This window comes from Gigantopelta aegis, chromosome 6, assembly GCF_016097555.1.
Source record: "Gigantopelta aegis isolate Gae_Host chromosome 6, Gae_host_genome, whole genome shotgun sequence".
NCBI lineage: Eukaryota > Metazoa > Mollusca > Gastropoda > Neomphalida > Peltospiridae > Gigantopelta > Gigantopelta aegis.
In genome coordinates, this window is record NC_054704.1 from 89,885,896 (window position 1) to 89,899,794 (window position 13,899).

Consider the following 13,899-nt stretch of genomic DNA (forward strand, 5'->3'; position numbering starts at 1 on the left):
AAAACAGCTGGAACGATCAATTGCCGCCGACAGTAGTACTAAATTGAGATTCTTGGAATTACATGATACCATTTGGAACAATCAGCAGAGCGGAGCTGATAATTTTGTCATGCTCATATACCACTAAGGTTTCGAGCATGTCCGTCCCGGGTCCCGTCTCTGGATAGTCACAGACCGGATCCGGGACAGATGGAACAATCAAGGTCATTTATAAGAAGAGTATTTAGAGACTGGAATTGTAACCCCATGGACCTCCGTTTTGTACTACTTTCGTTTCAGCGTGTTTTTATTAATTAAAGTTATTACAATAACAGGAATATTTTCATAATTTCTATTTTGTGTTTATATCCATTTAAGATTCAAACACGCTGTCCTGGACACATCTCATCTGTCTTTTCGGTCACTGGAAGAGGGTCACTGGAAAAAGGTCAAAGAAAAAAGTTTTAATTTTGTCCAGGAACAGAACCACAAAAAAGTAACAATTTCATTTTCATTTTATTTTAATAAAACATATACAAGGCTAATTTCCATGTCAACTATACAATTTTTGTTATTATTATTATTATTATTATTATTATTATTATTATTATTATTTCTTTGTTTTCCTTAAACTGATTGATTGACTTAATGTTTAAAAAGATGTTCTCCTCATAGTAAATATAGATCTGACATCTCATATTGATGGAACTAAATGAAATTTACTTTAGATGATTGTATGTGCATTTTCCTATAATACTATATAATATTATACTATAGAGATAATACTATAATATTTAGTTTTCTTAATTCCTATTAATTATTCTATAAAACAACGGTTTATCATGATACCCCATAACTGCAATACAATGCATATATTTTTGTATGACATCGATGTGATAGCCTGACACCGCTCTATTCAGACATTAAAACCCTCTCTTGGTGGAAGCCCGTACAGAGATTCGAACGTAGTACATCGTGTATATCCCAGCCATAAGCCATCACCAACAAGGTCATCGAGACCAGTATCATTTCATTTTATTTCATTTCATCTTATTTTCGTGCTTATATCCGAAGAAGGTTTAAGCACGATGACCTGGGTGCACACCTCAGCTATCTGGGCTGTCTGTCCAGGACAGTAAGTTAGTGGTTAGTAGTTAGTGGTTAGTGGTAGAAGAGGGTGTAGTGGTCCTACCCATTGAGTCGTTAAAACTCGCTCTGGGTGGGAGCCAGTACCGGGCTGCGAACCCAGTACCTACCAGTCTTATGTCCGATGGCTTAACCACGACACCATCGAGGCCGGTGGCCAGTATCATGTTGCTTCTACTAGACTCACAGGGCGGGTTCTAGATTTCCTTGATAGACGCATTATCCGATTGTTTTATCCCATGTCAACCAGTGCTCCATGACCGGTATATCAAAGGCAGTGGTATGTGCTGTTCTGTCTGTGGGGAAAATGCATTTAAAAGATCCCTTGCTGTCAATGTTACAGTGACCAACTGTTTGACATCCAACAGCCGATGATTAGTAAATCAGTGTGGTCGAAAGGAATCATTAAAGAAAAGAAACTTTAACATTTACTTAACCCATTTGCATGTCCATATTCACTGAATGTTCAGGCACGTCCGTTCTGTATTCATAACTGTATCTGACATGACCAGTTGCTGAGCACAGGACATCTCCATCTATAGTCATTATCGTGCTTATTTCCAAAGTTCAAGCACTGTGTCCTGGACACACACCTCTGCTATCTGGACTCGCTGTCCAGGACAGTAGGCTAGTGGTTAATGGGAGAGAAGTCGGTGTAATGGCCGTACACCTACCCACTCTGTCATTAAACTCACTGTGTGGGAGCCGGTACCGAGAAGCGAACCCAGTACCTACCAGCCTTAAGTCCGACGGCTTACCCACTTCATCACCAGAGCCGTTATAAAAGGACATATTTTGTTTGGGTTATAAGCTGCGCTTTTAAAACCAGTTACGAAACTGCTTTAGACAGTTTTTCTATTTGTCTATAGGCATTTTCGGTGGGAGATGTGCAATTACGCGTGTTGTGAGCCGGCGATAATCGGCGTGTATTGAAAAGTGTCAGTTACTCGAGTTCGGTGGGAAAGCGGCTTCGCGTGACGTGTTCGAGTGGGCCGACCGCGGGTAAACAAGTCCCACGGCTGTGTACATCTAATCTGGCCCATTATTAACCTGTTGTTCTAAGCCCCGCCTCTGGAGCCAACGATTCGGCGGAGCACCTGGGCTGTCTGGCTTGGGCGATCGTAAAGTCGGTCCCGTATCTCATCTTATCTTCAGGTGGGTAATAAATCCACGACCTGTCGCCCCTTTGATCCGCAATATACTGCCAGGTGCAAATTCCTATAAACACACTTTGATGAGGTAGTGGACTCACCAGCGGCGAAAATGCCCGTGGGGGAGAAAACTTGCGGGGGGGGGGGGGGGGGGGGGAATGTGAGGTGGTGGTGGGATAAAAATCATGTGGTGTAAATGAGTACGTCATAACATTTTATTACCAGTTGCCGGTGTATTGATGAGAGAATAAAATATATATTATTAAGTTTACGTATTTAAAAGAAACTGGTTTTTAATTTGTGGACAGGTGAAGGTAAAACTGTTACAGTTTTATTACATACAATTATTTTGTCAATGTGGTTGTCAATAATCTTAAGTAATTTAAACTACTGGATTTGGAATCATAATCTAACGTCTATAAATTCATTATACTAAACTTAAGGTCACTTTGTATATAATTTTCGATAGCTGTCATAGAGAGGTTTGAGTATATAGAGTATGTAAGTATGATTGTATGGAGGATACTTTTATAAACTAGAAATTAAACACTTTACCACTAATAAATATTAAAAAGTATATATTATGATGGCTACAGTACAACCAGTTATTATAACGTTATACAGTTAATTTTAACAAATCACTCTAGAGATGTAAAACCACTAACAAGTCGAGAAATAAACCAGAATGTCTCTATACTAATAATTATTTATTTCAAGATACATTTGTTGAATCCTGGCAATTAACCACGGCAGTCGGCAATGCCGTGGACACTGCTGCGGTGTTTTCAGTTTTCCGCGGCATTTATTTTACCTTGGAATTTAATTTAAAAAAAAGATTATTTGTTTTGTAAAAAGCATAAGAAAACAAAACCCACACACCAAAAAAAGAGAGGAGAAAACGGCACATATGAAATGGCATAGGTAAAATATAGGAACAGGTAAAATATAGGACCAGCTACTAAAGTCAAAAGCCAAAACATTAATAGAAAAATGTACACAAATAATTTCATTAAGGAAAATAAACATAAATAATATTCATCATAACATCTAATGTATCTGTCTGTCTGTCTATATATTTATCTATCTATCTGTCCAGTTAGCTATCTAGCTAATCTCTCTGTAAATTGTCAAAATGAGTGTTGAATGTTCACAAGACATTAAGAATTTTAATAGACACAAAATCTAATCGATTCAAACTGAATAATTTTAAATAAATGAAAGAAAACTAAAGTAATGTTGCTATTCGTTCTGTTTTCACTTTATTGAAAGATACAAATGATCGATATTAACAATAATCGAAATTTTCGTAGGTTGGATGGGCAGCGGTCTATTTTCTTTAAAACAAAAAAGTAGATCCATAAAGTAGATCTTTATAAATTAAAGGGTAAATGTGGTAGAGTTTCTTCTTATCACAATTATTGTTCCCATGGCGGTTCATACGCACCCATCGCACTCCCCCGGGTACGGCCCTGGAAGTTCTGTGGAAATAATCGCCCACAGATGCTGACGTCATTTCCATGGACCCAATCTAAAATTATCCCTTTTAATTAGCCCACGGTGGAAAATAGTACTAATCCAAATGGTCCTCTGTGATAGACGATACCGGCTATCGGTATCGGGACGTGAGATACGGGCCGATAAATCTCGTATCGGATTTCAGGCGATAACCTGTAATGTAACCAGATAAAAGTGACACCACATCGCAACATGAGCCCGCCTGCTTTATGACGTAACCGAGTGTAGCTTCGCCCACCTTGAACCTGGCATGACTCGGCAGTTCTCTATCATTAATGATACATTATTTACTTGGATTACCGTCGCTCCAAAACAGATATACCCATCAGAACGTATTACAGATGTTTAACAGATGCAGCCAGATGCATTTGTTGCGGTGGAAATTTCATCTTTTATGCCAAAACTAATATTGTTTGTTTGTCAGTTAGAGAGATCGTGTGGTGGGCTTGCAACTATCATTGCTAAATGTCTTTTGTGTTCCATTTAGAGGAAGAAGACGAAACCCTATCTTGATCAAAGTGTTGTGCATATTAAGTATTATGTTCAAATGCAAAGGCGGTTCCAAGAAAGAAGTTTTATTTTCCACTGGGATACCCGTTTGACATTGTGCCCCTTCTTCGTTAAAATATTTTCTGGATCCACCCGTGAAATGTTTCCTGTAAGGATAGCAAGTTTCATGTTTATCAAATAACTGTTTTAGAAAACAATAAAGGTAGAATGTCTCTACGCAAAATTATCATGAAATGAAATTAAACAGTAATGTAATGAAATAACATAAAATGAGAAGGTAATGCAATGGAACAGAAGGCAATAAAATACTAATAAAAGGAAAGAAAACACAAGAACAAAGATATGACATAAAAAACCCTTTGTACACTGTGTAGTAATACACGTATCCTATCCTTGTAAACGTTTGGATTAACTATATCTAGTTCTGTCTGTCTCTGTCTGCCTCTATCTGTATCTGTCTTTGTCTATCTCTCTCTGTATCTGTCCCTCTCTATCTTTGTCCGTATATATATCTCTGAGTCTCTCTCTGCGTGTATCTCTCTTCTCTCTCTCTCTCTCTCTCTCTCTCTCTCTCTCTCTCTCTCTCTCTCTCTCTCTCTCTCTCTCTCTCTCTCTCTCTCTGTATGTGTGTCACTCATAAAGTAAGTGACACTAACACACTGTGTCACGCAAGACAATTGGTTGGTTAGCAATGACATAATTACGTTTATTAAACAGTATGACAAGCGCTTTTTAAAAGACATGAAAAGAAAGTGATTACCTTCATGTTTATTGTTCACTGCTATAAATACACGTACAGGTGTATAGAGGTCACAGTGTAATCGTAAACCAAGCTTTACAACACCTGCGTCACAGAAAAGTTAATTAGATCACCATCTTAGTTAATTACCGCCTAAACAAAACCACCACGTCCGTGCAGTGTTTAGTCTACTGACTACTAACAACTAACCACTAACCCACTGTCTTGGAAAGACCAGCCCAGATACATGGAGTGTGTGTCCAGGAAAGCGTGCTTGAACCTTAATTGGTTATTAGCACGAAAATAACCATAAATGAAATGAATAAATAATGTCTTGTCACCATTTTGATATATACTTAAAAATATACTTAAAAAGTCTTTATTAACCGTAAACAATACTGAACATTGCGTCCATAAGTGATACATACACACACACACACACACACACACACACACACACACACACACACACATATATATATATATATATATATATATATATATATATATATATATATCTTTATTGCATTAGGCCAATTGGCCCTTGAGCATACAAAATAACATTTAGTATATGCATTTTAAAACAGGAGGTGTATATATACAATATATACATGCATTTCATTTGATATATGCTAACAATGTCATAATAATATGAAGATAAGCTAATTAATATAACACAATTAACTAATTTAGATATAAATATAGATACATACAGATAATATTAATATTATATAAACAATGTATATAAAGTAGAAACAAAAGAGAACTAATTGATAAAAGTGAAATGATGCTCATCTTCAAAAGCATTCGTATTATAAAGCTTACATATTATTACCCATATGGGTAGAGAAAAATGGGAAAAGAAAAGTGATCTTTCCCTAGGGAAAGAAAAAACAACATTTCTTCCCCTAGATACTTTTGACGTCATAAACAGTGCATCACTATAGGCAGTTAATCGTGTGTAAGAATAGTCTCCATGGTGAAAGTCATGTCTACACCTAAGTGACGTCATCAGCGATACGCACGCCACAGCTATGACGCAAGGCTGCCTCTTGTTCTCAACTTGCAAATACAGTTTATTTTGCACAGGTGAATTGATGTTATTCTTCCCTCGCCAAAGGTTCGGAATGGGCAACATCAATTCACTCGTGCAAACTAAACAGTATTGCCTCGCAGTTCGTTAACTATTCTCTAAGTCTCTCCTTTTTGTCGGCAAAAGTTCCGAATTTACCCCAGTTCTGTACAATCTAATCAGGAATAGGTTTAGGGTTATTATAGATCTGGGAAAATTCGGAACATTTTCCGTTTTGTCTATTGCTATATTTTCCTTTTTCTCTGCAATACCGCGCACAGATAATCTGTAAATATTGTATTTGCTGATAGTTTGAACAAAACAAATATCGCCCATTACGGTTGGTATATCAGGGGTCGTGGTATGTGCTATCCTGTCTGTGGGATGGTGGATATAAAAGATTCCTTACTGCTGATGGAAAAATGTAGCGAATTTCCTCAAAAAAGACTATATGTCAAAATTATCAAATGTTTCACATGCAATAGCCGATGAATAATAAAACAATGTGCTCTAGTGGTGTCGTTAAACGAAACCAACTAACTGATGAAAGCACTTGGTAGTCGTTGAGTTTTTCAACACGATAAGTGTACATTGAAAGTCAAACGGTGCCCTTATCTGAGCATTAATATCTATTTGAAACAATAGGACCCCAAAAATGTGCATAGTGATTTGTAGGTAATGGGTCATATATATCCTGTGTTTACGTTGTGGTTTCTGGGTTGACTGTGTGCACGGTTATTTCTCGTTAATGGGCCATATAGTGAGTCGCGTAAGTTGTGGTATCAGGGTGTACTGTAGCAATGACATTTTAAGTATCACTACCTATTTCTGATTCTATTAAATGCACCCTGCAGTACAGATGTATGAAATAACTTGGCAAGATACACATTAACGTGGTAGTAAAGTAGCAATAAATTAAAAGTAAAACAGCAGTAAATATAGAGATTGCTGGTCAGACAATGTGGGCAAATGTCCAGAAACACCTGTAACCAGAATGGTACTAGTATTTTAACAAAAATATAATTTTACATAATAAAGGCTCTTATTTGATACATTTCTCTATCCATGTCCCAAGTCAAGGTTCACCAAAATTATGTTTAAAAAAATAAATATATATATAAACAATAATGGATGGATTGATGAGTGGGTGGGTGGATGTATGAATGTATGATTGGATAGATGGATGATGGGTAGGTGGGTGGGTGGATGGGTTGACTGATTGGGTAGGTGGATCGACCAATGGCTAAATGGATGCATGATGGATGGATGATGGATGGATGGATGGATGATAGGTGGGTGGGTGGGTGGGTGGATGTATGAATGTATGATTGGATAGATGGATGATGGGTAGGCGGGTGGGTGGATGGGTTGACTGATTGGGTGGGTGGATCGACCAATGGCTAAATGGATGCATGATGGATGGATGATGGATGGATGGATGGATGATAGGTGGGTGGGTGGGTGGGTGGATGTATGAATGTATGATTGGATAGATGGATGATGGGTAGGTGGGTGGGTGGATGGGTTGACTGATTGGGTGGGTGGATCGACCAATGGCTAAATGGATGCATGATGGATGGATGATGGATGGATGGATGATAGGTGGGTGGGTGGGTGGGTGGATAGACTCATGCTAAATGGATGGATGGATGATAGATGGATGGATGGATGGATGGATGGATGGATAGCTGGATGGCTGATAGGTAGGTGTGTGGATGGGTTGACTGATTGGGTGGGTGGATAGACCGATGGCTAAATGGATGGATGGATACTTAATGCCATCCCAGCACAAATACAATCGGCTATTAGGAAATGGTTTATTTAACGACACACTCAACACATTTTAGTTACGGTTATATGGCGTCAGACATATAGTTAAGGACCACACATATTGAGGAAGAAAACCCACTGTCACCACTTCATGGGCTACTCTTTTCGATTAGCAGCAAGGGATCTTTTATATGCACCATCCAACAGACAGGGTAATACATACCACGGCCTTTGATATACCAGTCGTGGTGCACTGGCGAATACAAGTCAGTGTGTGGAGCCGTATTTACTTTTATTCAAACAATTAAATCATTATCAAACTTCACTTAAACAATTAGCACTATATATTAGACATTAAAACAGGACAACACTTATACAGAATGGAAAAAAACCATGTATAAATATATCACGATATATCTTTTTAAACATACAGACAATATATTAAAGCAAGGCTTATTGTTTACAAGTGATAATTATAACAATCAGTAATAATAATGTCACCCCGTAATCTTACGTATTCTACTGTGTGAAACCTGCTGTCTGTATCACAGCTAATAAACAAACAGGTCTGTTAATGTCCTATGATGTTACATATAGCATCTTTTCTATTTATTTAGACTGGTTTGCCGACATTTAATTGCAATATATGACCACGTCTGAACATACCAGAAAAAAACGAGAGGAAAATACAGGTCCGTACCCTGAGGTGGGTATTGAGTCTTCAAAATAGCAATTGGGGGAGTAACTGATGAAACATGTCTGACAGACACTTCCCTCCTAAAAAAAAACGTACATCAAAAAACGTTTTAAGTACTATCAAAATTTAATTTTATAGGACCACAGCAAGCAAACGTCCTCTTCCAGAAACCAGGAATATTTCCTCCCCTCCCCACCCCTTTGCTCTCCCCTCCCCCGTGGAGACGCCTGGGTCACGGACCTGACTGGCGAGGTAAAGGGTGTAAATCTCCGGTCTCACATCAATCAGAGAAATAAGCGCAATTCATTTGCATTTTCGCTCACTGGGGGTTAATCCCAAAGTGCAGGCGAGACTGGCGAAAATAGGAAATAAAAGACACTTATGAAAATAATGCAACAAGCCTACAGCTGCCTAATCATTTAAAAGAAGCCGGCGCCCGACGCTAAGCCCAGCAACAGACAGACTGGCGCCAGGTCGCCGGTCGAGACCGAGGAAAGTCAACGCACCTGACAGCCTTACCTGGCCGGCTTTTGTTTGTCATTCCGATACATTGTACTTTTTGTTCGCACATTTTGTCTCTGCAAATACATAAAGCACAATTAATTTGAAGTGGTTTAGAAAACATTTTCGGACCTTGCACCTGCAGAGAGTGTCAGCCTAATCAAAACTGAAGTTGTTGTACCCATTTTTGTCCTTTAACGACCAAAGTCCTCAAATTTTTTTGGTGTGTGATAGTTGTATGGTTTGATGGTCACATGAAAAAGTGAAAATCTCAGGTGCGTTATTAATAAATTCTATACAATAGCCATTGTAATTAACAGTGTTAAATATAAAACATTTATTTATTATTTATTTATTTATTTATTTATTTATTTATTTATTTATTTATTAAATTAAATAATATGAAACTTTTTTAATAATTTACATTTTTATTTTATTTCATTATTTTATTTTTTTAAAGCTACAGTAATTATTTTTATTTTAAAGAGTTGAAATAATTTAAATGTATTGTGTGACATTTGTAATTACTATTATCGAAATATATTATAATGATTAAACTATATTAGCCCACGACTGGTATTATATATGTCACTGACACAGCTACTAGCGATGTAAATTTAACATAGGCACGTAAATAGAATGACTATGTCTGTAACTAAAACTGGTGTATGAAAGCCAATGGTATGCGCTGTCCTGTCTGTGAGAAACTGCATATAAAAGATCCCTTACTGTAGCGGGTTTCCTTTCAAAGATTACATGTCATGATACCAAATGTTTGACATCCAATAGCCGATGATTAATGTGCCTCATGGTGTCGTTAAACAATACAAACCTTAAGTTATCAAAACGTCAACAAGAACTAACTTTAAGTCATGTCATGTCATAGGGTTTTACGTGCACATTCAGAGCAAGCTGTTGTAGCGCACGCCTGTCGTGGGCGCAAGAGCCGGCTTTGGTTGGCTCTTCCGTTATTTAAGTGTGAAGACTTGCAGTATTATATAATCTTAGAGGGAGGGGCTAATTATGCAAATTACATCAACGTTAGTCTTAAAACACAAAATTTAATGTGCTTGAATGTAAAGATACTAGTGGTTACTATTCACTAAATAATTAAAATACAAATCATATGCAGTGGTTACCTTCTATGCTGTTACATCCCTCAGTGGATGGTTTCGCCTGAAACATTTAGATCATATTAAAAAAATCCAGTACAGTGTCAAACTCCTTCCCTAAATTTAGCCAGGAGTGTGGTAGGGGTCGGTGTTAAAGTTATGAATATTAAAACTGCAATTTTCAGAGTTCAAATCGCAGGCGTGTAGAGACACGTAAGCTGTCACTCCCTATAAAAACTATAGCCTTAAAAAACCCTACCCCCCCCCCCCCCCCAAAAAAAAAAAAAAAAAAAAAAAAAAAAAAAAAAAAAAAAAAAAAAAAAAAAAAAAATCCAACCTGCAAAACCCACAGACCTAGGTTTTAGAGTGGGTGTGTTATTGGCCTTAAGCTTGGCTTATACTTGGTTCGAAACCCCGGAACCGGTTCTCACCCAGAATGAACTTTAAACGACTCGGTGAATACGTGAATGGCCACTACACCGACTAATTTAATAACCTCAAACCATTCACTTATTTTTTGGACTGACAACCCAGGACAGCGTGCTTTGACATTAATTGAAAATAAGCTTGAACATATTTTTCGTGCTGATGTGTGTCATTCATTCATTCATTCATTCATTCATTCATTCATTCATTCATTCATTCATTCATAAATTGAAACGAACGAAAAGAAACGACCATCTAAGAGTAACAAGTCACAATACGCTGTATTCCATCACGGGGCTGCATGTGCATGGGTAGGTCAGCAGACCAAGGGCGGACACTAGAATTATTTTGGGGAACGGACCCGAGATGAAAAGGGCTCATGGGCCAACCCCTGACAAAATCCACCCCAATAAAGGTTTGGCATTCGTAAAATTGAGAATTGTTAAAATACGAGGGGCACTTAAATAGTTTTAGGGGATGGGACAGGTATCTCTAGTCCACCCCTTAGATCCGCCCTTATACTATAGGTTTTATATTTCCTATTCATGTTTTCTGAATTATTCTTAGCATTGCTTATATATACCATTCCCCGTCTGTAACTAAGTGATATTAATATGGCAATGAGCCTAAACGTTATGACATAGCAATACTCCTGTTTTAGCCACTCTCGACAGAACAGAATGAGTGAATGAATGAATGAATGAATGAATGAATGAATGAATGAATGAATGAATGAATGAATGAATGCATGCATGCATGAATGAATGAATGTTTAACAACACCCCAGTACAAAAATACATCGGTTATTGAGTGTCAAACAATGGTAAAAAATGGATGAATTGTAACTTTATTCGCTCCAAACACTATCGGTGTTACATTTGAGGTGGTTTGCAGACATATCGGCAGCCAGTATAAACTAAGTACAGTGAAAACAATACTAGCTTGGCTCATTTAAACATAATTACAATACAAGTAATCTCAGGAAGATTCACTTTTACATTTGTTATATTATATGACATGACATGGTATAATGACATAACATATATAACATGATTTAAAATACATGTATATCATTTATAACATGATATATCATGTTTTATGACATGATATATCACGTTTTATGACAAATGATATACATGTACTAGTATATAATATATATAATTATGATATAATATATACATGTATATAATGCATATGATATATACGATGCACATTTTGCATATGATATACGATTTATATGATATACATTATATATATATATATATATATATATATATGATACATGTATATATGTTATATTTGATATTGATATATTTGATATACAGGTGTAATTTGGTATGATGTGACCTACGGTGACATAAAATGAGGTCACGTGAGGTCACGTACACGAGTGATTAACATTTGCATATTAAAATGTTTTCATAATAATAATAATAATAATAATTTTATAATTGCATTACACACAAAAAAGTATAACTTTTAAAATGTTACATAATGTTTTGCTAGATAAATAATTATTCAAATATATAATAATATTATAATAATAACATAAAGGTTCCAAAGTCACACACTAATAGTCTATATATGACCAATATTCACCTATATAATTATTTGTATATATATGTAAATGTTTTAACATCCACATACACGCACAAGCGCAGATATTTTATGTAATATATTATATAATTGAAGTGTTATAATTTTAATATTATGAGGAATAGTCGACAAAAATATCTTCATCATCTTTTTTCAGTACGATCATCTTTTTTCAGTACGTATTTAAACCTTATATTGCAACAATAGTAACTTATCTGTGTAGTATCTGGCTCACAAAAATATCGAGAACCCCAGGACTAAAAATAACTTGGGCTTTGTACTTAGCCGTGACGTGGCATAATCTGATTGGAGTTCCCTCCGAACTGATCGGAAGAGGCACGCGCCGCTGTTTACAGAGCGTAATCAAGTTATCGCCGTTAACAATGGCTCGTCGACGCTAAGTCCCTCCCACTCGCCATATTCTATACAAAGAGCACGCGACTTTATCAGCAGGCACACTTCGGCACGCGACCTAACGGAAGAAGGAAGCCAAACAAAGTTGTACTCACCAGAAATAATATCGAGATATGTATATAATATTTAATATGGAATTACACGTGGAAGAGAAAGTTTTCAAAGTTTGGAATTGTACGGGGAGTAGCCGACTGGACAGATTAGCAGACGACCGGCTGGCCTGTGATGTGGGAATCGGATGAAGCCAGCTTTCTCAGCTTAAAGTTTCCTTTGTTCCTTGCGAACAGACAGATGGACGCACTACACGTGAACACCTGTGTTCGGCAAACTTTACTGCCCACTTCGGACCTCTGGGAGTCTGTGCTCATTTATTTTCCAATCCGGATTCCATCTGCTGGTGTGGTGCCGGTTTTTAAACCAGCCAAGATAACACAAAGCTAAAACAAAAGTTAATGAAGCTACATCTGTCGATGGAAATAGCTTTTTTGTTTCTTCTCATTTTCTTTTATTAATACTGACGAAACTACCGAGAAATTTGGAACACATCTGCCAACAGACTTGTGGAAAATTTAATTTTGCTTGATTAAATTTATTGAGCACGAGGAATGGAAATAACAGCATCTGCTGTTCAGCTGTTGTATGGATATTTAAGATGACTGGAAATACCAAGAAACCTAGAAACTGTTTTACCTGAAAGTTTATTTTCCAAATGGATATTGTGAGGTGTATGGAATATATACATGAAAACCTTTGACGAAATGGATCTACATTTTCAAAATTAATTTAATTTAAAATCAAAATCAAAATATATTAATAAGTATTTTCAAGATTAATTTAATTTAAAATTAAAATTAAAACATTTTCTTCAAAATAGTGTTTCCAGAATTACATTTAAAAAGAAAATGTGGGTTCGTTGGTATTTGCATGAATAACACTGCTAGGATTTAAAACCTTTAAACCATAAATATAGAAATAATAAAACAATAAAAAAATCCTCCATTAATGGACAGGACATTACCTTTGACTGAAATCACTTCTAAAATATTTATTTTTTATAAGATAAATGTTTGGTACTGCAATACATGTTATTAAAGAGATTAATCTTGCCCATATGACTTAAGGGTTTAATTAAAACTCCATTAGGCAAGTACATTAAATGAATTATTTTCATGGACTTGATTTTTTTTAATGTGTTTTTTGTTTTTTTACTAAATCTTAATTAAGTGTGATATAAAAATAGTATTACCTAAAATTAAAACAAACAAAGAAAC

At 36.3% G+C, this 13,899-nt stretch overlaps 1 protein-coding gene and 1 long non-coding RNA gene across 2 annotated transcripts in view; one reads left to right on the forward strand and one right to left on the reverse strand.

Annotated features, from left to right (window-relative positions):
- LOC121375416 (meiotic recombination protein SPO11-like) overlaps nucleotides 1–522 on the forward strand; it is a 71,921-nt gene extending 71,399 nt beyond the window's left edge. The window contains exon 13 of the mRNA XM_041502858.1: nucleotides 358–522. Within this exon, the coding sequence (XP_041358792.1) occupies nucleotides 358–447 (90 nt within the window). The 3' untranslated portion in view covers nucleotides 448–522. The remainder of the gene's footprint in view (nucleotides 1–357) is intronic.
- The window catches only part of LOC121375417, a 32,062-nt gene extending 21,296 nt beyond the window's left edge, over nucleotides 1–10,766 (reverse strand). Inside the window, exons 1-2 of the long non-coding RNA XR_005958311.1 lie at nucleotides 10,220–10,766; nucleotides 9,099–9,157 (exon numbers count right to left, since the gene is read on the reverse strand). This is a non-coding gene — a long non-coding RNA (uncharacterized LOC121375417). The remainder of the gene's footprint in view (nucleotides 1–9,098; nucleotides 9,158–10,219) is intronic.
- Nucleotides 10,767–13,899: the final 3,133 nt, after the last annotated feature.